Source organism: Fulmarus glacialis, unplaced genomic scaffold, assembly GCF_000690835.1.
Source record: "Fulmarus glacialis isolate BGI_N327 unplaced genomic scaffold, ASM69083v1 scaffold13102, whole genome shotgun sequence".
Lineage (NCBI taxonomy): Eukaryota > Metazoa > Chordata > Aves > Procellariiformes > Procellariidae > Fulmarus > Fulmarus glacialis.
The window spans coordinates 43,955-71,238 of NW_009195998.1; the positions used below are offsets into that span (position 1 = coordinate 43,955).

A 27,284-nucleotide genomic window follows, 5' to 3' on the forward strand; every position below is an offset into this window, starting at 1 on the left:
CTTTCTTGGGATCCAAATAACGTGGCAGTTTTCCAAGTTCAAGTAGTATGCCTATCTGAAGACCCACCACATTATTTTTTTTTTAGGTGCTGGGATCTAGCAGTATTTGCACAGCATGGACACTATCTTAATGAAATGTGACAAGCGCACCCAAATGACCAGAATTTAGCCAGCCTTAATGTGCAAAAGGGATCCATAATGGTTGTTTAATTTTCTTATATCACTGTTTAGTTCCAAAATACATACTGAAGTGTGAAGTGTATCAGCAGTGTTTTTTCTCACAAGCTAGGATAAAATTCAGTTAGGTCTCTTTCCTTGAGACATTTTAGATGCTGAAGACCACAGATGCAGTTGCATCAGTTGTGCTCAAGACAGAGAGACTTACAGGTGCTGTGGAATATGGATGTTGTTTGTCTCTTCAGCGTTTGGCTCACTAACTCTACATACCCAAGTAAGGGGAAGTTAGGGACCATGGTAATTTTCCTTGTAGATTATGTTAGCAATGAAGACCCCCATTCGATAGTTATTTTTTGCTAACATACTGTGTATGTACTGGCAATAAGGTTATTGCATCCTATCCCTATGTCCCTTGTTTGGTAATGACTGGGCAAGGTATTGAGTCACTCTTCATCATCTAGGACTACGACCTTCAATGAGCAAGCACTGAGCATTGCTTATATTCCAAATACCTGTGAGCCAAAAATAGGCCACACCAGAATTGTTTGTTGCTTCTTCCAGGACATAACTACGCCCTGCTTGGTCCCTGATCAGGACATCCCTCTAGTTTTAGAGCCAGCAGGAGATCCAAAGAGCAAGGTAATTCTCACTTTGGCTGCAACATAGGCTGGGAACTTTCAAGTCAGCTGCTCCTTCCCTAGGACAGAAAAGACTACCAGCCCTGGTGTGGCCAGTTCCTTTTCCTTTACTGGCCTTTTCTTCAAATCATAGTTCAAGGCTTTCCCCTTTAAACTTTACCTTTGCGATGCCCCTTTCCAAATCATTCCCTTGCAAGTTTCCCATTCACACATTGGCAGTCTGCTTGTGTACACATGGTCAGACCTGATTAATCCAAATCAGTTCAAATAATCAGTTTTCACCTGGTTTAATGAAAACTTAAAAATGAAACAGATATGCAATAATGAAATAAACTTGTTGAATTTAAGCTACTGTTAAAATGGTTGGGATAACAAGATATGGTTATACCAAACTTGGTTTAACCAGATCTGATAAAATATCTTTTGCCATTTGTTTCTGGTTTTGGAATTGGTTAAGAACAAAAATTGAAAATAAAACTTTTGAAACCACTTATTTTAGAAAATACTAAAATAAGTACTAAAATACTAAAAGAAGTACTAAAATAAGTTTGAAGATTTTCTTATTTCTTAACATTTCATCATTTAATTGAATGAAGAATATATTTCACTGCTATTTTGACAAGAATTCCTTGTTGTTTCACAGTTTGACTAGGCAATTAAAATTCCACTGAAGTGGTAGATTTTTCTGTCTGGGCATAACCTGTAAATATGCTAAGTTTTAAGACAGTACTTTTCTTCAGAGATGCATATCTGAAAATTAAGAATTGAGTAGTTAATAGTTACTACATTAATTTTGAGATTTTATTTGGTGTAAATAATTTTAATCTAACGGATTCTGCTTTTCTAACATATTTTCCTTACCGGACTCCCTTTTGCGTGTCTTGTATTCTTATATAAAACTTCACTGATTTCCTGTCGGCTGCCTGTTGTACTTAACTGGGTTCATTTTCAAATTCTACCATGCCAATTTAGACTGATACTAGAATGATGTCAAAGTGTGTTTGATGCCTCCATACTGTAAATAATCCTCTGTAATCTGTGCACCCTGTTGAGAGTTCCTATTGTGCTCTGCATTGGCATGAGATTCTTTAGAGTATGTTAGAAAGGCAGATTAAAAAAAAATTATAATAAACAACCCCCCAAAACCCCAAACCTGAGCAGACCTCAAAATGGGAGAGGAAGGGGAAACTGAGAACCTGAAAAAAACCTAGGAGGTAAAAGTTGGGAGGAAAACCTAGGTCATAGAATGGAAACTAGAAAAGGGTTTCTTACAAATCTTTTTGCTTAGTTCCAGTTTCCTTCAATTCCTTTTTCATTTTCAGTATGCTATCCTTATCTCACATTTCCCAGGGAAGTATGTGTTCCGTCCTTCTTCTCCATTCAATACTTTATTCTTTTCCTATTCCTTTATCCTATCCAGAGCACTTCTTTCCATCTTCCAGATCACCCCGCTTTACTTCTCTCCCCTTTCGAAGTTCTTTGCATTATGATACTCTGCACACAGCCACGACTGTGCTTTGCCTTTGCATTGTGTTGAAGTTCACTGACCACTTGTGCATGACAGTTATTTATAAAAGTGTTACACTGATTTTATTTTAAAATTTTGAAGGAGTCACTAAGATCTCTGCAAGCTTGGTAAGGTTCTTAAAAATAATGACCTGACTTCCTATTCCCTATTTTTGTGCCTCTTAGAGGTTTAAGCTCTTGAAAAATAGTTTAGGGATGGGATATGGGAACTGCCATAATTTTGAAAAGACTATTTTTGCTAGTAAAATTTCAAACATTTCTAAAACTTACCTCTTATTAAGTGACTGCTATTCTTGCTTAAGCAACCTATGATGGCAAGCAGAACCTCCTAAAGAGGTCTACAAAAGAAGAAAATATTCTTGAAAACAGTGATTGTCTTGAGAAATAAATATAACTTTAAACAGGATATTGCTTTCTAATTTTTGTATTTTTGCTCTGTGGAAACGTATAGGCATAGGCATGAACCACTACAGCAAGAAAGAGTAATTGGACAGTTAGTTATATAACAAAAGCAGAAATGAATCACCTTGTACCTCATAATTGGAAGGTTTCTTACAAATTTAACTGCAGTGTAAATTCCAACCTGAGAGATAATAATAACCTCTAAATGCTTCACTACTATGATCTATTTGTATGGTTCACTAGCTTAGCAAATTAAAGCATACCTGACACACTTAGTTCTGTGATCAGTTCCACGTAGTGTACTTCTACTGTAATTTGTATGCAACAGGATCTATATCTTAAATTGCTCAAATAGCCAGTTATTTTAGTCTTAAAAACCTGAAAGCTTGACTGAGCCACATGACTTATACCAAATATTTTCTGTTCTTGTATCTGTTTTAAGTTTCATCAGATGATTTATTTCTTTAATCTGCATTTGGGATTTTGATTATGTTTAAAATAACATAGATATACTTTAAAATTGTGGCTTTGGCCCTTCTTACTACCTTTAGAATACCATCCTTTGTGTTATTTTAGGAGATATAATGAAACATACTTATGGGTCTTAGGCTTTAGCATGTGCAACTTTGCTTTTTTTGTTGGTAGCTGAAATACTAACTTTTAATGGAACTGAGAAAATACAAGCAAATACTCTTTTATTAGAAAGATTATGTTCTGTAAAATGAACTCGATAGAGACATTTTCACTTGTTCTGTCATAAAGTTTTCAAATAAATTTATTCTTGTATCCTTTTTAGTTACACATGAGCTAAGGTAAAGCTTTAAGTGTCTGTATGCTATTAGTTGACAATGCAAGGCCTTTGGCAGGCTTTGGGTGGATATTTAAAATGTAGCACATGCTAGACTACTTTTTTCCATGTGGTAATATACATGGATGTTTTATAAGCAAAGGTATTTAAGGAAAAAGTTTAAAAAAAAAAATTTGAGAGGTACAATATACTTCCATGAGAAAAGTGAACATCATTTTACTGTGTTGTTTTGTTGGGGGTTTTTTGGGGCAGAGAGACAAGTGGTCCTTTATTGCTGGACGTGTTTTGTAGTTTTTATTAAGTTTTAGCCTGTAACAATGATTTAGTACTTTAAATTATTCCTTAAATATATTTTGATGATGAAACCTACCAATTACAAGAATAAGTTTTTAATTAATGAGTTTCTAATAGCTATTGTTTCTCCATGAGTCTTAGCTCTGTTCCTCAGGTATGCAGTTGTTAAAATTTGTGATGAGTATTCATGATAATCTATTTTTTAAAAAAAATTATCATAATATTAAGGACAACGTTTAATAAAAATGTAACATGGAAAAGGAAGTTTTACTGAGAAAGAAAAGCAATATTATATTTTTCATATAGAAGCAAATATTACACTGTAAAGAGGGAACTGATGTACAGTTCTCTGGATAGTGAGAAATGTCAAGTGATGTAACATTTTTTTATTACTAAAGTGATGCACTAAAGTAAGAGAAATACATTTTTCTCATAGAATAAAAGAGAAATGAGCAGAAACTATGCAGAACTAGTGTGGAGATGCGAGAGAACTCATGAGTATTTTTGTGAACTTAGCCCATTTTCCTTTCCCTATCTTTTTGCAGTTCAGTCCAATATCCTTTATCTGTAGCTATCCAGGATATGATTAATTAAAAGTTATTTCTGAAAAATTAAGCTTCATTTATTTTGGTTTGGGTTTTTTTTTGCTAAAATGAAGAAACTGTGATTATTTTTTTTATAACTGAAGAAATTGTGATTATTTTTTTTATAACTAATTTTTCAATGCATGTTTCTTGTCTAGCTGCTAAGGAAAAGGCATATAGGAAATGACATAGTTACCATTGTCTTCCAAGAGCCAGGAGCACTTCCTTTTACTCCAAAAAATATTCGTTCCCACTTTCAACATGTATTTGTCATAGTCAAAGTGCATAATCCTTGCACTGAAAATGTGTGCTATAGGTGAGTAGAGCCTTATAACTATTTAAGTTTGTTATTAAGACTACAATGGAACTCTTCTAACAGTTTTGTATTTCCTAGAGAAATTATGTATACAATTTTAAAATTTCTGCTACATTTTCTGTGAGTTTGAAACCCCAATTTTTCCCTTGCACACATCTAGAGTTATGGGGCACAGTTTGTAGACTTAAATGGGTATATGCAGAACTCTGTTGCTGATTTATGGGCACAGAATGGGGATATAACAAGTTAGTGAAAATAAGATTTGCAGACATAGCAATAGAAATTAATTTAGAATTTATATTGCACATTTCCTTTTTCAAAGAAAGTGATTTAAAATAAAGTATTTTAGAAGGCTATTAACCTGTATAAATCCCTGAATATGACAATATGACAACAGGATGAGTTGTAGCCTTTAAGCACATGAATGAGGCCTTTCGGGGAGTATAAAAACACCTCAAATTTCAGATTACCCTAACTCTCACATTTAAGTAACTACATCATGAATTCTGGCAAGGTAACTGGGGTGGAAGCATAGTTCTGAACTGTTTGGGAATTGTGCAAATAATGATAAGGACTTGAAGCATAATAGTGCAAATTTAGCATGTATAAACGTTATTTATTCATTGTTTAGAATGAAATTAAAGTACGTCATGAGGTAGGGTCATATCACTGTCTTTTATCGTCTTTCAGAACTTGAGCTATCTTTCAGAACTTGATTTTGTTTCAGTAGCTCTTTTGTGTTTAATAATATACATAACATTTCATAAGTTACATTTTTCTTATTACTAAATGATATCTGTCTCATCTCAAATGTGACTGCATTTCAGTCAAACTAGTAGTAGTTGTACGTAGTTTGCACAGTATTTTGAAATCCTTTTTTGGTTGAAATACATTATGTAGATATCAATTGTAGGTATAATTGTATCAATGAGAAAATATTCCTATTTCTTTTACATCATGCTATGTACTGTCTATATCCAGAATTGCAGGTATTTTGAAATTTTATGAACATAGAGTAGGCAACTTAAACAGGTGCAGAATGCTCCCCTTATAGATGCATTTGACACCAATACTTTTTCTTTCTCTTCACACTTCATTGTAGCAAAACGTCTGAGGATTAAAATAAATTCTGTTTCTATTTATATATTTCTTAGTTTTAAGATCATGCAACTGAGTGACAGCTGAAAATGATAGTCAGACTTACATAAAAAAAAAATTTTTAAAATACTTCTCCCATTTATGTCTCACAAAGCATTTTTGTATTTATTCCATTAAAGAAAGGAGACAGTGACACCCTAGGAAGTCATCCTTGATATTTTTTGTGTTAGTAAGATACATCCATAATGTCTTTTATGTATTTAAAAGAAAAAAGCCATTTTAAAACAGACAACCCAATCAGTTTTCTTTGATGTGTCTAAAATGTCTGAAAATTGACATGTCAAAGCTAAACCCAACTGTGTAAATGGACTGCACAGATCACAGTTCGGCTTATCATGTGATCTTTTTTTTAGGAATTAACCATTGTATTTTTATTCTTTCTATTTCCAGTGTTGGTGTTTCACGATCGAAAGATGTACCTCCATTCGGTCCACCCATTCCCAAAGGAGTAACTTTTCCCAAATCAGCAGTCTTTAGGGACTTCCTTTTAGCCAAAGTTATTAATGCTGAAAATGCAGCACATAAGTCGGAAAAATTTCGAGCCATGGCCACGAGGACACGTCAAGAATACTTGAAAGATCTGGCAGAAAATTTTGTTACCACAGCTACAGTGGATACTTCAGCAAAGTTTAGCTTTATTACTTTAGGAGCAAAAAAAAAGGAAAAAGTGAAACCAAGGAAAGATGCACATCTATTCAGTGTTGGAGCAATTATGTGGAATGTGATTGCACGAGATTTTGGCCAGTCTGCTGACATTGAATGTCTCCTTGGAATCTCCAATGAGTTTATCATGTTGATTGAAAAGGAATCAAAAAATGTTGTGTTTAACTGCTCCTGCAGAGATGTTATTGGATGGACGTCTGGATTAATGAGCATCAAAATATTTTATGAAAGAGGAGAATGTATTCTTCTGTCTGCAGCAGATAATTGTACTGAAGACACCAGAGAAATTGTTCAAAGACTTGAAGTAAGTACAGTTTCTAAACTGGAATTCCAAATTTTTTATGAAGAGTTACTTGTCTACATCTCCTTTGAGACATAATTAAAAATGTCCTATGTTTATACTTAGGGAGTGTTTTCAGTCTTCAGAGAGCATTACAAACAATAATCCTCACAACAGCATATGAGATAAGTGTTATCAACCCATTTTCAGGGATGAGGAATCTGATACCAATAATCTGATAGACTTGCCCAAGATCATGGATGGTTTCAGTTTTGAAATCAGGATTGAAAAGCTAAGCTTTTGTCTTCTGCTGTAGCCTGTTCTCAAATCACGTCTTTGTAGGTAGAAATATGCCTTAGCTTAAAAATATACAAAATCTTAATGTGTAAAATATACTCACTTGGACTTTTTATAATAACCCATGTGAATATTAGCAGAAAAATTTAAGTAAGTGATTTGTTCCTCTGTACTGAGCAACTGCAGGAAGTAAAGAAAACTAGACCAATTAATGCCAGTTTTTACAGCTGACTGGATAAAGTTTTTCAGATGCTTGATGACCCTGTTAGCAAACTGTCCTGTAACTACTTCATTCAGTACAAATGAACTGACAGGAACTCCAAGGTAAAAGTGCTGATGCATCTACTTCGTGTGGTTACACTTCATTCTTTGAACTTAAATTAAGTGATCTAAATGGTCTCAGTTTTGTTTATATTAGAAAGCCCGGTACTGAAAAGAAATCATTATGCTTACCATTTTCACGCTGGAACAGTTGAATCGCAGCTGATGTTTTAGGGCCTCTGTAGTTCTGCAGTCACATTTAGCGTTGCTCAATATCATGCTCTAAATAATAACCTTTTTCTTCCAAAGCACAATTAATCTTTCAATAGATGAATGTCTTTAAACTTGCCACTGTTATATTATGCTTTTCATTGGGGTCTTCAGTTTCACTTTCCTTAGACAGATAGTTCCCTTCTGAAAAATATTGTACACATAGTTCACTCCTATTAAGTATTGCTAAATGAACAACATAAATTGCTTAACACAGATGGAAAACAAGATTCAAAGTTCTAGTAAAAACTTCTGCTGTCATCAGTGACGACAATTTCTTTTGCTGTTTTTCACGTACTTGGTTTTACAAAATATGGAAATGTCCCAGTTGCTGAGGATAGATCTTTAAAATTCAGTAAATTAAAAACACAAAATGAAATCATTATCTATATTTACTTGAATACTTCCTCTTTTTTATGGTCAGATTTTGGGTTAAATAATGACAAATTGGCTTTAAGCCTCAAAAATTTAGCATCAGTTACTGCCAAGTTAACCCGAACGTTAGCTTCAAGTATCTATCCCAATAAACTCTGGCTACCTTCTCTCTTTCACTGCCACCTATCCAGCTTTCACATTGCTTAGAAGAATTAGCTGTCATTACTTGTTTTAAAACTTTTTTCATCCCAGTTTCTACCTCATATTTTTCTCCTTTTTTCCCTGCTTCTTCCCCTCTTTTGAAAGCTGCATATCAATGTTATTCCCTAGTTGTTTTATGATGTTGAATGCTTTCTACAGACCTTATATACATTCTGATATAGAAACTCAGCGGTGACTATTACAAGCACTGAAAAGTATTTAATACTCTGATTCCACACTTCATATGCATACTTTAAAAACCTTTTAAGTGACTCAGAACACAGCTGAGGTCGACAACCACATGTGCCAGCAGATGCTAAAGATGAAAGCTCAAACTGTGACGTAATATCAAACTTCAGTGACCAGATGATTAACGCTTTTCAGTCACTAGTAAAAGCATTTCTTAAAACCAGTGAGTAAAATGTTGCAGTTAGTAAATGAGATTGTCAAAGGTATAACTACATTTTATTGCCTGGGTTTAAATCATGTAGATAAATAGGAAACCTATCTGAATATCCAAATTAAGCAAAGATGTGAAAAGCTGAGACTGTGATTTTTGTTTGAACCAAAATAATCAGTTCAGGACTAAAAAAAGAGCTGGGATTTGTCAATCTAGAGTCAGATCTGTATTTTGTGGGGGAGGATATCTAGTGATACAAAGTAGAAGGAGCAGCAAAAGCAAACTATAGATTAACTTGGCGGGCTGTGTTTGAAGGCGAAAAAAGCAGTGGTTCTGAGCTTTAGGATAACAGAGAATGGCAGAGTGATATAAGATTAAGCGAAAACCCTGAATGGATCTTTAGGCAAGAATCTGAGTAGACAAAATTTCCTTAAAAGCCTGTATACTAAAAAAACTCTTCACCTTCTTCATGGGACTTCAGAGGATCTCTGTCTTTTAATTTCATCTGTATTAAGTGCATTCAGAGAAGCCGGCTCTTAGTTCATGCACAAGCCACATGTTCAGTGAAACAGCAACCAAGTAAGCAGAATGACCCATTTTGAAGTGGAGCAGCATTATGTTTTATGTGATATTACAATGTAACATGCTGTGTCACCTTTCAGGGGATATACTAGTGGAGAACTTGATCTCCTGGAATTCTTTCCATTGGGAATAGATGCATCTTTGGCAGGAATGTTTATCTTCCTTCTCTTTTAACCTTTGAATATTTAACTAACTTGAAGAAGAGATTTTGAGTGCTCTGAGTGGGGGAAATCCATATACTTTGACTGGTGCATTAATTCTGTAGTATTCTAGAATTGTGACACAATGATAAAGGGATGTCTGCCCCCCAAAATAATATTGTGTGGTTTCATAAGGATAAAATTCCATCCTTCAGCTGGGCTCCTGACTGTAAAAGCATGTTCTTCTTTTCACTGCATGACTAAATATTGTATATATTTTAGAAACTTGTGACAGAAAAAAAAAATGAAGAACTGAAAATTTCATTTTCACTTATCTAGTTCATCAATTATGAAGGTCTTGTTGAAAATCAGTCATGACTGAAGATGAACCTCAGAGCTGGAAAAAAAAGTTAAATCTTGGTGCTTTCAGCATGCCGTATAGCTCTAATATGATGTGCACAGTTATAAACACAACAGAAAGTTCTGTTTAAAATGGAAAGCTTCTAAAAGATAGCAAAAACTCAGAGCTGAATAATGACAAAGGAAATAGCTGCTTTTTTTTGATAGGAAGACCTAGAACATGATTTTGTAAACAAAACCTCCAAAGTACATTTTGGACATCTCAAGAATGACTTTCACATTTTAACTTTGAAGCCTACGTCTTCAGAAATAACTGGAAGGTTTATGACGTCAAAGTGCTACGGTTAAGTAGCCTAAATTTGCCAGGCAATGATTCTCAGAATATCAGATCCTTGCAAGATCTTTCTCCAGTGTTTCACAGCTCATAGAAGATTAGCCCTTAATGAATGAGCGCTAACTGTATTTCATTACCTTGAGTTTATCGCAGGTTAAAAGCATGAGCATGGACCAGCTCCCTCAGATCAGCAAACTTACAATAACTCATGGTTTTGCGGACTTCGTTCTCATGTGTGCAAGTTCTAATTTTTTTTCTGCTGAGGGACAGATACTTATATAGAAATATTCTATGAAAGCAATAGTGCTTTAAAACTTACTAAGGTACTGAAAACTGTGACTTTCAGTCAGTGACCAAGTTTCAGGCGTAAGTTACAGAGACGCTCCAAAGTTTTTCCAGTCAGCCATGGGATTGGGAAGGGAGTAGGAGTTAGGCCTCTCATCCCTGACTCTATAACAGACTTGGACAAAAGATTTGTCTAACCAGGAAGTGTAAAAAGGAACCTATGAAAGTAACTTACAGCTTAATATGTGCTATGTGTTAAGTTCCTTTGTCAATGATGGAGACATTTTCATAATAGTTGCCAGTGAAGGAGACAGTCCCATCCATTCCCTGCCTGCCACCCCTTTGGAACACTATTTTAAAAAGCACCCTGTTTTTCAGCTGTATCATATCTCTGATCTGTCTGCATGGCTGCACACATGCTAATGCTATACAAGGGACAGTGTAGCGGTAATAGGGTCTTAGATTGGTTTAAACCTCCCATGAAACTACACCTAGTCAACTGCATCTGACTTGGGTAGCGAAAGGAGTGGTCTTGTGACAGCTTTACCCAGTCACAGTGCCAACATCTCACTAGCTGCACAGTCCTACTCCCTTGCTGTGCAGCCCTGAATTAGGTTGGGTCAGGCTTCTGTGGGAAGCTAGGCTGCCCAGATAGTGAGCTAGGCTGCCCAGATTCTGGCGCAAGAATAGTGAGCTAGGCTGCCCAGATTCTGGTGCAAGAATAGTGAGCTAGGCTGCCCAGATTCTGGCACAAGAATAGTGAGCTAGGCTGCCCAGATTCTGGCACAAGAATAGTGAGCTAGACGGCCCAGATTCTGATGCAAGTAGACAATGAAGAGGGAGAATGACTCTTCCAAAACAGCATCCTGAATTAAGCTCAAGCTATAAAACAACCTTTGCAAAGACCTATTGTATACAACTGACTATACAGGACACTAACCTCCTAACTTAAGCACCTTAAATTAGATGCCTAAAGTCGAGTAATGTGTGTATCTTTGTAATGCACGCTAAAAGCAACCATAAACAGCCTGAACACCTTTGTGGAACAAGGTGTGCTGTGGAACTGCTCTCAATGCAGCGTGACCGTGGGAAGGTCCCTTGATCTGTATCGTAACATATGTATCTTTAAAGAGCAGATATTTGCCTTGCTGGTGTGTTATTAAACCATTGTGAGGTCTTTGAATGATATGCATTATGAACAAAGGTTTTTGATAATGCTCTTTCACAGCGGTTAAGTTTTTGTTCTAATTGTACTAATGGAGCTAAAATACATACTGGTTTTGTGACACAGACAGAAGGGAATGTTAGTGTAACTCACAAACCTTGTAATGTGGACTAGAATTTGGTCTTCTGAGTCTGGTGCAGTATCCCAGCATACATGCTATTGTATGATTATTTTTTACTGGGCAAAACTGTTGAGGACTTGTTACATAGTATATAGAAATGAGCCTGCTTAGCGAAGTCTGAATTTGGAGGATTTTGGCTACTCTGTATAATGACAGAATTTTCATTGAATATGAAGAAAGTCATTTTTTTGTTTCTGGATTTCGCAGTGACATGAAAACTCTTATCCCATTTTAGTGATATCCACGTCTGGAGATGGTGGTAGTTAGGTATCTGACTACAAGGCAAAATAAATCAAAATTGTCTTCATTGCTACGTTCTTGAGGAAGAAAATCTGCTAGAACTGAAGCATTTCACTCAATTTGGCTCATGTTGTATCTCAAGTTTAATGCTGTCTAATACTGAAGAAAAAATGCCTGCACACCTGCAGTCAGTCAGCCAGCAAGAATGAAGTAATTGACAGGACAGCATTTTTGCTTGCTTTGTGTTTTGAAACTAGCGCAGCTGTTAAGTTTTCAATAAAATGTAAATGGTATTGTGTTAAAGTTGGGCAAGGGGAAAGGAACTTGACACGGGCCAGCTGCTTGCTCTGGGCATATAAGACTTTTAGCACTGTGAAATGTTTTGTTCATTTTGTTTTATGCAGAAACCTTCATTCAGCCACAAATGTTAAAATAATTGTTAGTATATTAAAGATATTTAATGTCAAGCCAAATATGGCTTTATGGTGTTTGAAAACAGATCTGTTTGTGTGTCCAAACAAGTGAGAGTCCTGACAATAGCGTAACAGTCTGTTACTTCTTTAGATCGTGACTAGAGGATGTGAAACCACAGAAATGACCCTTCGGAGGAATGGGTTGGGCCAACTTGGATTCCACGTGAACTTTGAAGGGATAGTGGCAGATGTGGAGCCCTTTGGTTTTGCATGGAAGGCAGGCCTACGGCAAGGGAGCCGCCTGGTTGAGATCTGCAAAGTGGCTGTGGCAACTTTGACTCATGAACAAATGATTGACCTTTTACGTACATCGGTGACAGTAAAAGTGGTGATTATTCAACCACATGAGGATGGAGCGCCTAGAAGGTAATGAGCAACAGTTCTCAATGCGACATTTGTATCTCTCTGTTTTTTTTTTTCTCTGGTACTTCTTAAACAACATCTCTTTTATTGGAGGCCCTCAGGAAATGGGTGTCATCTTTCATGTTTGGTGACAATATTATTGAGGCTCTTAAAGCAGTCTTTTCCCCAAAAGCCCTATTGGCTTGTAATAGAAGATAAAATGGGATCCTGTAAGAAATGTAATGGGAAATTTACTTTTATATGGCTTTGGAAGAGTAAGAGGTAAACTTTAGTGCATCATGACTGAGCTGTTATAAAAGCTGATGTGACTTCTTTTCTTTCACAGGAAAATTTTATATTTTAATACTAAATTTGAAAATTGGGAATCCTTCTCTGAAAACTGTACCTTGTCTGTCTTTGACATTTCTCTGACTCCTGAGAAAAAGATTTGGTTTATTTTTTCTTATGTTGAAATTTTAACAAAAGTAGTGAAATACTGAGTTCTGGACATACATGGTACCAGTCTTAGAGTCTTCCTCACTTTCTACAGATATCTAATTTAGTCATATTAAATAGTGAATTACATCAATGAAATCATCAGTTAAAGCAAAGAAATCTTGCTGCAACATGAAATAAATGTTCACACACTCAGGAAAAGACTGTAATAAAGATTATTATAGTGACTGTACCATTGTTTTCAGGGATGAAATGCAATTTTCTTTTGTCAGTGTTCCTTTTTCAGTGACAAAAAGGTTTTTGCTCTTCTCTCCATTTTTGAATATTATAAGGTAGAGAAGAAGTAGGGAAAAAAAAAAAACTTTATAATAACGTGACTTTTTCTCACATGCCTTGTCTAGGCACTGTTACTTTCGCTCATTCCAAATGAGAACTGTACCAGAGTAAATTGAATTACTTGTCTTCTTGTAGAAGGCCAACTTTAAATCTCTTGTTGATTTTTAATTTAACAGAAAAAACATTAGATGTGTTGCTTTTGGCAAGACAACAAGCCATAAAATTTTACGTAGCATGCAGCACTATGAAGTTGGTGCCAACTGTACATGAATACTGTTTAATTGGTGGCAATTCTCCAAGTAGTCATTGGTCTGATGAATGACATAGAATTGCCCTCCCCTGCCTCAACCTGCATGTTGATTCGTTGGGTTCCTTTCTGAAGAAAATGCCTGTGAATGTAGAATACTACCGTTTTGCTTGGTTGGATAGAATTTGCAATTAAGCCTCTCTTTGCTTAGCTTTGCTATTCTCACCATCTGCTTCTGGGTATGAATTTGCACTGACTTGTTTGGTATACATTTCCAAGCTGTTTAGCGAATATGAGCCTAATGAGCTGATCCTATTATATTGAAGGTAAAAACGTGTATTTTATAGGCCCTGATGGAAAAATACATACTGTATGAATTGTTTATATCTTCTTTGATACGTTTTTAGAAATAAAATGTTAAAATCCCAAATCAGTGTGATACATGGCACTCAGTCTATGTGTAGGAGGACTTTTAACTGAGTGCCACCAAACTGGGAAAAATCTGCAAAAGCTGTTATTGTTTATAAATTTTTTGCATTTTTAAAACCGTGTGACTAATTACTAAGGAAAATGAATTTTTTTAAACTGTGTTTCTATTCTAAAATACGAAAAACACCAAAGCATTTATGTTTAAGTTCTTTTCAGCCTCATCTCTCTAGTATAAAAAAGAAATCTTTATTAATGCCTCTTTCTCTGAAATTTCAACTTCTCACTGAAACAGAAAGCTCTTCATTTTCTCCTTTATATCCCAAAAATATGGTTAGTGATTTTGATTGCCCAACTTGAAAGGGATCTGATATCCAGAGAGTTTTGAGCTTGCCTTTTCTCAGTGTTTCTAATCTAAACAGAGCAGACAGAAAGCAATATATAGATATCAAGTGACAAGACTGAGAGTTTCAGTTGACAAAACATGACCTATGGCATTGTTTGTTAAATGTATTAATGAGCGGGGGAACGAGGAGAAGGCAGAAAGGCATAAATTACCAGAGGTTTGGAGAAAGAAGATAGTCTATCACAGCTACTAACAAGTTAAACTTGTGCAAATCCTGTCTCCTACTCAATTGCTTGTCTTGGGCATCTGCAATGTCTTATCTTGCAGAATCATAGAAACAGAGAATAGTTGAGGTTGGAAGGGACCTCTGAAGATTATTGAGTCCAACCGCATTCCTCAAAGCAAGGTCAACTAGAGCAGATTGCTTAGGGACATGTTCACTGGGTTTTGAATATCTCCAAGGATGGAGACTCCACAACTTCGGTTGCAGCGTTCGATCATCCTTACAAATGTTTTTACTTATAGTTAAATGGAATTTCCCGTATTTCAATTTGCGCACCTTGCCTCCTCTGCTTTCGCTGGATACAACTCTGAAGAGTCTTACTCTGTCATCTTTTCTCCCCATCACCCCATCAGGTATTTATACACATTGATAAGATCCCCCCTGAGCCTTCTCTTTCCCAGGCTGAACAATCCCAGCACTCTCAGCCTCTCTTTGTGTTTCAGGTGCTCTGATCCCTTAATCATCTTTGTAGCCCTTTGCTGGACTTGTTCCGGTATGTTCATGTCTTTCTTGTACTCTGGTATCAGATTTACCCAGAAATCTACAGGCAGTAGTTTTGGATGTGAAACAGGAGTATCTGGAGAACTAGAATCCATTTCACCTTCATATGACAAGAAATGTCACTGTCCTTGGAGAATCCATGTGTGGCTATTATAGGATAGAATCGGGTCTCTGTGTGTGATTTCCAACACATACCTCTGAGCAACAGTTAAGGCAGGTGTGCCAGCTCCTCAGGAGAGAACTTTTTTACTGTCAAGTAACTCTAATAATTATCAAATAACACTCAAAACAGACATACAGATATTTCCTTCAAAGTTGGGGGTCCATCAATCCTTGATCCACACGCTGTCCATGTCTAGAAGAATGGTGGTTCAAAAGCAGGAGAAAGCTTCACATGTATGCTCCAATAATTATTGCTTTCATTCACAGCTGGTTTTAGAGATTTTCTTCTAAGAAATGATACTTCAGTCTATCTGACATATGTAGAACAGTAGATTTGGAGGCTGAAATAAGTACCTTGAAAGTTTGACTCATCCTACAGAGCATATGATCTTCTGGCAGTTGGGTTTTTTTTTCTCTGTATTTCAGCCTTATTTCTCAGGGTAGATATTGGTAGTTTATAAAAAAAAAATTACTTTAAATGCCATAGTCTGGGGTTTCAAGTTAAGCCACTAAGTTTTTGTCCACAGCGCATAGATATAAAAATACATTCATTTTTGTTTCTACAAGAATCAGTTGCATTAAAAATTGACATACATTTACAAGGATATAAATATAATTTTAGCAAAAAAAAAAAAAAATCATTGTTTCATGAAAAATCCCCACGTATCGTTTTATTAATGCGTCTTTCATTTACTGAGATAATCAGCAGATTTCCACTGCTTGAAAGAGTAGTTTCTGCTTAGCTCTGCCTGCTGGGTTTTAGGAATATGAAGCAATGAGGACTTTCTCTTTAGGTTGCTTATTAGCACTGGTTCCTTGCTGGGATCAAATTCTGAACTGCGTTTACACAGATTGGACATGAGTGCCATGGAGTGTCTTGGGAATTATACCCTTTGAATGAAAATGTGTTTCAAGTGTGCAAGTGTGTTTCCAAAGCAGTCCCAGTCCCATGGAGAAATATCAGCTGAAGTGGAGACCTTTAATCAAGTTCTTAACTTCATTTTTTTTTTTTCTCTGTTAGCTTACCCACAAATCATCCTCCGTCCATCAGCTCTTTATATTTTAAAAGAAAACCAACAAAGTGTAAGCGTGCATACAGTGAGAATATTAGCAATGAACTATTAACAATGAATTTATTTTTTGTTGCAAGCTGTCTTGTATTAATTTATTTCAGCATGAAAATAAATTATTTGGAATGTTGAAGGTGCTTACAAAGGAATGTTATAGAGTGATTAGGAAATTACAGAGGAAAATTCTGCTCAATAAATGCATTCCATTACTTAATGTAGATCCTTCTACCTATAGTCTTGATAGCGATATATGCAAAAGCAATCATGGAATAAGGCCTTTCATTTTCTATCCTGTAAAATTAATGAGTGTGAGACAAAGCTCCTGCTTTTTTCAGTTTGCTCCAGCAATTAAATAATCATGCAGAAATTGAGAAATCATAATTATTTGCATGGCACCAGCCTGATATTTAGACAAAAGGACGAAATTGCTATTTAAAATGTAAATTCTTTAAATTACAAAGCAGTATTAGAACAAACATGCTGGTCAGTGTATTCAGATCTGAATAAGTATCATTGTGTCATATTTGTTTCTACGCTACGTCTTTTCCTTCAGAATTGTTGATTTGTTCTTCTGTTGTTGTCAATATTACCTAGTACTGCAGTGCAGTAGCTAGAATTATACACATTTTAACAGGAGAATAATGATGTTCATTCCAATTTGCTTTCACTGGTGGTGTCACAGTAATGCTCAAGGACACTATAATCCTTAATCAGTCAAATCCAATCAAGGAATTCAAGTAGTTCTAAACCCATTTTAAACTGTAGATTCTGCTAGAATCATCTTTCTTACGACATTGAAACTTAGTGTCTGTCATAGTTCAACTACCATTATATATAAAAAGAAACTGCTTAAGAGCTGCTTAAGAAACAATTTCTGGAAAGTTTAGAAAATGAACAAAACTTTAAGCAGAATTTTCAGGGGTGGGCGAGAAACAGAAGCTCAAGTACAACCATTGTTAGAGACGTAGCAGCGGTAGTTTCCACCTGTTGGTCTGAACAAGTAACATTCTTTTTTCCTGCTGTTGTAGGTAATTTTGGAAGTGGAAATATTTTAATAACTATGACTGAAACTGCCTGTGGGCTGTTATTAAGTACTACTGCATTTCTTTTGAGGTTGTTTTATTCTCTTTAACTTTGCAAACTCTTTCATACAAATAAAATAGGTGTAATGACTTTTTGTATTTTCCAGTCCTGATGCTTGTTCCTCTTAAATGATTGTGATCTTATTAGACAATTGTGTTTCTAGGGCTTTTTTTAAGTAACAGATAACTAGCAGAGTATAGAATGTTTGGAAAAATGTTTTTAGGAAGTGGAAGGGTTTACTGTGGAGGAGTTCAAATCTTTTCCCAAGGGTGATTGCCGTAAACTGGTGGGATAGTTCATAGGGCCTTCGGATTTTTTTTTTTTTTTTTTTTTAATTAAGCCTTCTGAGCTAGAAAGAAGTCAGGTCTAGAATTGCTGGCAGGATACTGCCAGACTAACAACACTTGAGGCGGGTTAAAGCAGAAAAACCTGAAACTGAACTTTTGGTTGTAAAAGTAGAATTTGGAGGTACCAAAGCTTTTAATTGCCACCCCTGCTACTAAACTAAGAAGGTTACAGATACCTGAAAACTCTAGATTATGGTGGTTTTTAGAGGTAACTGAAAGAACTAGAACTAAGAAAATATAATAATATTAACTGGAAGCCGTATCACTTGCAAAAGTTAATCCTCTGTACCCAACAAAAAATAAAACAGTAGAAAATTCTTAATGTTCTTTACTGTTAGAATTACTGTACTTCTTATAACATTATTAGATTCAGAGAATGAGACACATGCACTGTGATTTAGCCTGATGGAGACTCTTGGCAAAAGCGAACTCTGTCAGAACTCTGATTAGCACCAGAGATTTTAGCCTAGGCTGTTACATTTTAAGTGCAAGCCCTAATAGAAGGTCGGTATCACAGTAAGACCTTTTGGCTCTCCACCTCACTAGGAACTCTCTGCCACTCCTCCTGCCTTTGGAAGGGTAGCAGCACCAGCAAACAACAGAGCTTGGGCATAAGGTGTGGGCTGCCCTCTTCCCCATCTTTAATATGTCATGCACTATATGCTTTGTCTCTTCTCTAAATAACCAAAACATCATGGTTTTCTTCTGCATAAAAGAAAAAGACTTTTATTGCTTAAAAAAAAAAAAAAGGTTTTCTGTCACTTTTTATAAATTCTTTTGAGCTTTATTCTTCCGAATATAGTTTTCAAAGGAAAGGATGTGTAAACTTGGCCTTTGCCAGTATATCCAATTTGCATTTTAACATCTTTCCTTAAATTCATTGACTTAAGAGAGTAAGGCTAAGTACGCAGTGTTACTATAATCCTTGGGAAGCTGAAACTTTATTGTACGAGCATCTTTTTCTATTTTGATTTGCATCAAAACAAAGGAAGACCTAGGCAATGTATGTAACATATGGTTTCCACCCAGAAATAGTCTAACAAAAGAACTATAAACTAAAAAGGTACAAAGTTGAAAACAATTCTCTGACGCTTATTATATTTCTCATCCAAGTAAATGATGACTCAAGTCTTTGAGTTTCTCTTACATTTAGTTATGAATGAACTCATAGCAGGAGTTAGTTATAATTGCTAAAGTTTATTATGTGTACGGTTGTTACAGTCAAGCAGAAAAAAACCAAAGTGCAGGCAAAGCTCTGGTTGTCTCCATGGAGAGATGTAAATAGGAGTTCAGGCTCTTTTTTTTTTTTTTTTTCTTTTTTCTCTTCTTCTCTTTATTATTCAACATGATTGAAAAATATCAGGAGAACCACATGGGTTTGGCATTTTGAAGCTTAATATATTGCCTACTCAATTCTGGGTCAGCAAAGAAGCTTTTCATTGTAAATAACTTGGGGTATATATACCTATTGTTATATAAAACATTTTTTAAGATCCATTTTTGTTATGTCTGGGTTAGAATGCGCAACATCTCTGCAGAAATTGCAAGTGATTTGATCTTTACTTCGTTGAAAACTTTTTGGGTTCATGGAATCATAGGATAATTCAGGTTGGAAAGGACTGTGGGGGATTATCTGGTTCAACCTCCTGCTCAAAATGGAGTCAGCTGTCAGGTCAAGCCAGGTTATTCAGGGCTTTATCCAGTCAGGGATTCAAAAACTCCAGGGGTGGAGACTGCATAACTTCTCTCTGGGAAATACATTCTACTTGGTTTTCTTTGATGAGGATCATTTGTGTTTTCTTAAGAAAAAAAATTTAATATACTTTTAATTTTCTCCTTTTAACAAAAAGGAACAGAAAAAGAATGTCAGTGTATGTGTGTATGTATGTATAAGTATATTATTCTATACAATATTAGGATAGTATTCTATACAATAAGCTAGTCTGTATTGGGCAACTTTACTGGCTGTTCGGTAAGATAAACTAAGCATTTTCCCCTCAATAATTTGCTAAAAAACCCCTTAGTAACTCAAGTTAAAACTGTCTCCTACTGCTGATTTATATTATAACCTTTTTTAGTTGGTTTAAAGCTTCCTCATTTTGTTATCATTTGGAAATAGTATCACAGTGTCTAGCTGTGTCAAGCAGGGAATTTTATCTCTATTGGCAGATCATTTGCCAAATTGGAGCAAGTTCTAGTTCTCCTTTTCTTTATTGCTGTGTGGACTCTACAGTGTTGCTGTAGTCCATACAGCGTTACCATTCTCAAGAATCTGATGACTGATTCTTTTTTCTTTTTAATTCTTTCACCTGTAGCTGACATAAAGGTATAGTGTAGACCAGTGAAATAAATTCTGTACACAAGATAACTTATGCAGCATTCTTTGAAATCTTTTCCTTGTTCCATTTGAAGATGTGCCTTATCCTCACAGTGTAACTAATATTGCCCTGCTGACTCCTATGAGCAAACATTCTGGCAGTTGTCAAGAACTCTGGGCAGCACTGAGAAGATTTTTACTATGCAGCATGTGCATGTCCCACTTAAGTGGGGAAAGGCATTTAAAACATCTTTAATTTGGCATCTACAATAGTGCTCTGCAGAGAAAAGACTTACAGACAGCTTTTGTGCCATTCACCTCATTTACCTGCGTTCATGATTGAACCTAACAGGCATGTTTGGAGTGTTCATATCGATGGACCCTGGTATTTAGAATATGGCTTACAAGAGCTGTACAGAGACTATCAGTTGGATTTAGGCTATTTGTTATTACAATTTGGCTACTAAACGTCAGGTCTCAGAAGCTCCTGGACTTCAAATTGTTCATTTGGTCCATCAGTTGAAGTAAAATATAGATGTAACCACTCAGAGTATGCTTGAGGAATTTTTATCTTTCTTTATCAGAAGTATAGTCAATCTGTCATTTTCTTTTGTAAAAGAGAATTGGATAGAAGTTCCACATAGCAAAATTTAACATGCACCTCTGGAAATGCATTTCATTGAATTGATCTTAAGATTGGTATATTATCAATCTAGGTGATTACTATGCTGTGTGCAACTGCTGAAATTTATTGATGTCTTCATAGTCATCTGTAGCTTGATGTCTGTATGCTGTCTCAAATAAAGAAGGCAGAAGATACTAATTGAATGTCTTTTTGCTGCTGTGGGGAGTTGCTTTGAAGAATATCATAGTCCGTCCCACTGAAGTAAAGAACGAAATATTTCAAAGGACTCTTGATAACCTGGAAATCTGAAGTTTGAAAGAATCTGACTGGTGGAGAGGAAAATAAAAAATCTGTGGATGTGCTTTGCAGTAGTCCGTTCTTTCTTCCCTTTTTTAAGCCTATTGGGGTTCCACAGATGCTATTTCTGACCTAGAAAGATATTTCAGTGCATGCAATTTTGCATTTAGCTTTTTTTGTTGAATCAAATTAGATTTTTTTTCTCTTCGTTAAAGAAGATACATTTGTAAGTCATTAAATGGCATATCTATGGAGCCAAACTTTGTATTTGCCATTTTATTTTAGATTCAACTGATTGAATCATGTAAATGTTGTGATTTAACCCTAGTTGGCAACCAAGCACCACACAACCGCTCGTTCACCCTACCTCCCCAGTGGGATGAGGTAGTGAATCGGAAGGGCAAAAGTAAGAAAACTCGTGGGCTGAGATAAGAACAGTTTAATGATTGAAATAAAATGAAATAGTAATAATTAAAAAAAAAAAAAAAAAAAAAAAAAAAAAAAAAAAAGAGGGAGAGGAAAAAAACCCAGGAAAAAAACAAGTGATGCAACTGCTTACCACCTGCCGACCGATGCCCAGCCAGTCCCCAAGCAGCTATCGCTGCCCCCCGCCAACTCCCCCCGGTTTATATACTGAGCATGATGTCATATGGTATGGAATATCCCTTTGGCCAGTTTGGATCAGCTGTCCTAACTATACTCCCTCCCAGCTTCTTGTGCATCTCCTCGGTGGCAGAGCATGGGAAGCTGAAAAATCCTTGACTTCATGTAAGCACTGCTTAGCAACAACTAAAACATCAGTGTGTTATCACATTATTCTCATGTTAAATCCAAAACACAGCACTATACCAGCTACTAGGAGGAAAATTAACTCTATCCCAGCCGAAACCAGGACAACTTACTACTTCCTCATGACTGATTCCTGTATCTCCTCATGTGTGATCTTATTCCTAATCTTGCCTCTCCAGTATCTTAAAGACTACTTCAAAATCAGGATTCATTCTGAACTCAGTCATTTCAGAGCTCAAAGACTTACATCTCCATTTGGTACTGTTCCCCTACTTCATTTGGCCTCTCTGTTACTTGTCATTTCCACTTCTTAAGTTGGAGCATAATACAACTTTTACATCCCAGCCATTGGTCTTCCAGCTCTTCTTCATCTTACAATCTTATGGTGAATTTTGAAGGCTTTTCTCTTCAATGTCACAAGAATCTTTCCTATTTATCTATTTTTCCCAGTGATTCTTCCTTCTTGCCAATAGCTTCTCAAGCCTTTATTCCCTATAATTGTTGTCTTTTGATGTAACTGTTTTCCTGTTCTCTGGGATCTGGAAATGTGACTTGCTCTGCTTGTGTCCTAGTTTCCATCAGCAGAGACTGCAGGGGTTGTTACTGCCTTACTGATCATACAAGTAAGCCAAACACCTTGGTTGTTTTGGGGTTTTTTCTCCTTTTTTATTTCCTGACATCCTTTCATCCTGACATCATTTTCTGACAGCTCCTTTCATCCAACGTCCTGTCTGTATTTCTCTTGTCTTTTTCATACAACAATGCAGATGTAGAGGCTCTTAGGAGGCCTCTAAATTCTTTGTCAGCTCACCAACACAAAGATTCTGTTTAAAACTGTATAGTAACAAAGATCAGAAGGACAATGAGTGTATCTTCATAAAGGAGGGATTGTCAGCTTCAACTCTTCAGCTCTGTGAAGGGACTGCCGGAGTTATCACTCACCTTAAACCAGGAGTGATAAAGTGGGCAGCAGCCTTATCTGAGGTTGCTGTAAGCAATCGCCTACCTCTATTGTGCTATGAAATTATTTTAAAGTAAAACTGATTTACTATTTTTCAAATGACATCTTCTTTTTTGATGCAATGTGACTACTGTTAATAGGTTTCTGAGATGTCAGAACTTGGAATTTTTGTTTTGACTCTTTGATCAAAGTTCTCTTAGACCATTTGAATCTTATCCAATGTCTTGGACTTGCACTGTAGTTGATATAGGGAGTCAATGGAGTCGAGGGGTTACCTCCAGGAGGCACTTCAGAGGGTTGGAGAAGGGGAAATGTATGTATGTCTTATTTAACTACATGGTGCGTCTAAGCAAAACTAAGCTACTAAATTCTGCTTTTCAGTTAAGTCCCTACAATTATGTGAAATTAATCTATGTTTTATTATGTGCATTTAATAGATTGCATGATGGGTCCTCAGTCTGATTGTGACACCTTATGGGAACCACTGTAATGTAGGAACAAACATGCGCTGTAATAGAAGTGATCACTTTCAAATGCAAAGTTGGAGTTAGAAGAATGCAATTACTTATTATACCGCTAGATATAGATAAAGATTCCTTATTGAGCAAAATCAAATGTTTTTAATTGAAATGGTGATAGTAAGGGATAATTTATCGGTGTAATACAACCGGTGAACACCAGTGATTACTCCTCTATCCCTACATCCCCCTTAGTGGTTCATATCTGTGATACATTGAACTGAAGTTAAGTTGTAACCAGTTATTCTAGTTTTGTTATTACTCTAACAAATCATTCATGATGCATGAAATCTATAGGTAGTTGGGGTCCAAATAGTGAGGTCATACCAAGTAGTTTGGTAGTGGTAGGTTATAAATGAAAAAAAGTGTAGTTATCAAGGTGGCAAACTGTTGATCGTAGTATATGAAAGCTTCTAACTTTTCTGTGGAGATTAACATCTACCTTTTTTAACTAACATCCTTGCCTAATGTAGGCCCTGCACAGAGTCTTTTATAGAACCTTTATATGGTATCTTAAATTAATACTGAAAGGTTTGGTTAACATAGTTTGAAAAATTTAATGGACTGCTTGATAATTGTTTCAGAACATAATGCTCCTTACAGTAACATTTGAATATTGCAGGTTTTTATAGTGGGCTCTTAAACTTTAATATGCAGTCATGACCTGCTAGCTGTATCATAGAGTCATGCTCTGTGTAATTGCAGAGTAGGTTTTATTAACCAAATTTTTTGTAAGATAATATGCTCTTGAACCAAAAATATTAATAGAAGTCTGTGCTTTGTATTGAAGGATTGATTTAATTAATACCAAACTATAGTGAAGGACAGGAAGTGCTATCATTTCTGATGTGTGGTTAAAACTTGGTCACACTTGCTTGAAAAATAACGAGTCTGTTTTTCAAAATGTTGTGTTGAATATATTTGGGAAAGATGTTTGATATCCTATACTTGTTTAACGTAAATTTAAATATCTTTTTAAGACCATAAAATATAGATTTGTCTTTACATATTTTTAAAGTTAATTTAAAAAAAATTGAAAAATTAAAAAGTGAATTAAAAGCTATCATGGAATACCAGCGTCAATGTATATTCTCTACCCGGTGGAACAAGTGACAATATTGTAAATAGAAGTTAGCTAATGGTCCAATTAAATATTTAAAAGGAAATTGCATTTAATTTGGGGGGGGTTTCGTGCAAGATAACTTGCAGTTTGATCCATGGCGGGGGGTGGGGACCCCTGTTGGATTGCAGGCATGAATTAATTGATTCTTTTTGTTTCTGATATTGGAGGTAGCTACAATTATGACTTTACATATCTCTGTATATTGCAGTATCTTTAGGCAGTACTTGTGAAGCAAAGAAGCATAATTTTTCATATAAATGTTGAACTGATTGGTTTGGCACTTTTAAGTTAAAATTAAAAAGTCTATGTGACAAAGGAAGCCATATAAAGTAGTTCTGTTTTAACCATGGACGTTATTTTTGGGCCAGTTAAAACAGTCATGTTGGGGCTCCGTTTTGAATTTAAAAGTAATATTGTTAGATTTTTATAGGGATTTGAAATAGGGTTGTTTTGTAAGCCTTTTTTTGCAGGAATAGTGCCCTGAATAATTTTTTCATTTATCAGAGAAATATATTTTAGTGATGTAAACAAACACAAAATTTTACAGAATTTTAAATTGTTATTCTTTGCGGGAAAGCTTGTTGTTTGCTATTTTTTATATCATGCTCTAGTTATTCAGTTAGCAAGCTGAGTCAAACTAAATAGTAGTAACAATCCTTTTTGCCTTCAAAACCCATGGCTATCTTTACAGCACTTAAAGTACTTTATGCAGAGTATGTAATAAGGGATACAATGACAATTACATGCTATAACTTTCTCAATTACCAAGACAAACTGAGAAATCAATATTCTAATAATTAAAGTTGGGTTTGTCTCTGACACTTAAGGTCTATAGGAATGAAGAAAGGAGTGAAATGATACTAAGAAATCAGCAGAAGGATGATTGAAATGGTAGCCTATATAATTGTTCAACTTCCTAGTCAAATAATGACAAACTGTGCATATATGGCTACATGAAAAATTATGCAGTGCGCTAAACTAATATTATCCTTGCTATGTCATCTGGGCTTTCTTTGTTCTGTTTGTTTTGTATATAAAGCTTTATGACAGTCTTTAATTGAATAATCAATCTTAGGCAATTTTTTTGTTTAAGGACTTTCTACGTTCACATAACATGGACCTGCTCTGGAAATGAATCAAGTTTACGTTGCTAGAGGCTATTGTCTCTTACACCTTGGTGTCATTCCTTGCAGGCAGTGAATGAAGCAGGGATCTTTATGAAGAGAAGGATGGTTTGGGGATATAAGCAGTTGAATATTGCACTGGAGAAATGTATTCTATGTATGCTTCTGCGGTAGAAATGTTTGTGTGATTCTATGCAATTCACTTAACTTGGCCTTTCCACGGTGTTCATCATTCTAAGAGTCCAACACAGGTTTTGTGGTTTTCAGAAGTGTGAAACAATTTTAAAAAATAGATAAATGAACTGAAGTAGTTTGAAGTGGTGGTCTGAATAAATGTGGCATTTTTAGAGCAGGGGGAAGGCTATAGATATATCAAATTGACCTTCTGAAATTAATTGATAATTTTATAACATTGGTTTCTCTGTAGTTCCACTCCTTGTCTGTGGGAGGAGACTATTATAGTCGTCTTACCTCCATAGGGAAGCTACAACCAGAAAATCATTCCTGTGAAATTCTCTTATGCTGTGAGTTAAGAGGAGTTGGAAAGAAATGAGTTTTATACCCAGTGAAAGTATGCAGCCATCAAATAATTTCTTATCACAAATCAGTGCAGGAAAACGCAACTGATTATCTGACACATATTAAAACATAATAATAGTTATATATTGAGTAGTATCTTTTCAAGTAGTATCAGTCTTTTATATGCATGGAATGAGGTAAAGAGTTCTTTGCTAAAAGCAAAAGAGAAAGTATATGATTTTATTCCACTGACAGAAAGAGGATAGGTTAAAGTTACATGTGCAACAAAAATAACTTTGAAATTTCTTGCCTTCTGAGTTCTTAAGCTTGCAACATTAGTGTTCTTTTGATCTATAGTTTTAGCACGATCCTTTAGATTTAAAAAAAAAAATAAACAAATATAAGAAATTCCAGCATGTCCAACTGTGCTTTGTCAGCAGAGTTTACTCACGTAAAATTTTACTGGTGAGTTTAATACTGATATTTCTGATCACAGAATAACCTTGAAAAAACACTCCTGTTTTGGAGTGTTCTAGTGACCCCTCTTCAGCTCATCTTCATCACTGTCTTCTACCCTACATTGGCTACTAATCTCTACTCTCAATGCTTTATCCTCTATATTTTATAGTTCTTTATTTACCTTTTTCATATGTTTGAGTGCCAGCAGGTACTGAGATTTAATGCTACAGGATAAAGAGTTCGCCTGTTTAGTAGCACAAAATTCAGCAGCCTGGAGCAATTGGCTGGATCAGACTGGGCATATACAGAGTATCTACTATGTAACTGCTACAGTTGCACACGCATCTTCTCTTCAACAACCTTGAGTAACATAGATAGCATTTTTATAATTTTTTTTTTATCTGCTTACCAGAACACTGACAATGAAAATGTTCCTTTGATATTTGGTTTAGAAACTTTGGGGCACAGTAATTTAATGTATGAGAATCTGTACAATTTATTTTGAATTTGAAGTAATTTGTGCCAAAACATTTTCCAGATTA

At 35.5% G+C, this 27,284-nt stretch overlaps 1 protein-coding gene across 1 annotated transcript in view; it reads left to right on the top strand.

Annotated features, from left to right (window-relative positions):
• SIPA1L2 (signal-induced proliferation-associated 1 like 2) overlaps nt 1-27,284 on the top strand; it is a gene marked incomplete at its 3' end in the record, with an annotated part of 86,069 nt that overhangs the window by 24,272 nt on the left and 34,513 nt on the right. The window contains exons 6-8 of the mRNA XM_009572055.1: nt 4,589-4,746; nt 6,295-6,871; nt 12,503-12,777. Of these exons, the coding sequence (XP_009570350.1) occupies nt 4,589-4,746; nt 6,295-6,871; nt 12,503-12,777 (1,010 nt within the window). The remainder of the gene's footprint in view (nt 1-4,588; nt 4,747-6,294; nt 6,872-12,502; nt 12,778-27,284) is intronic.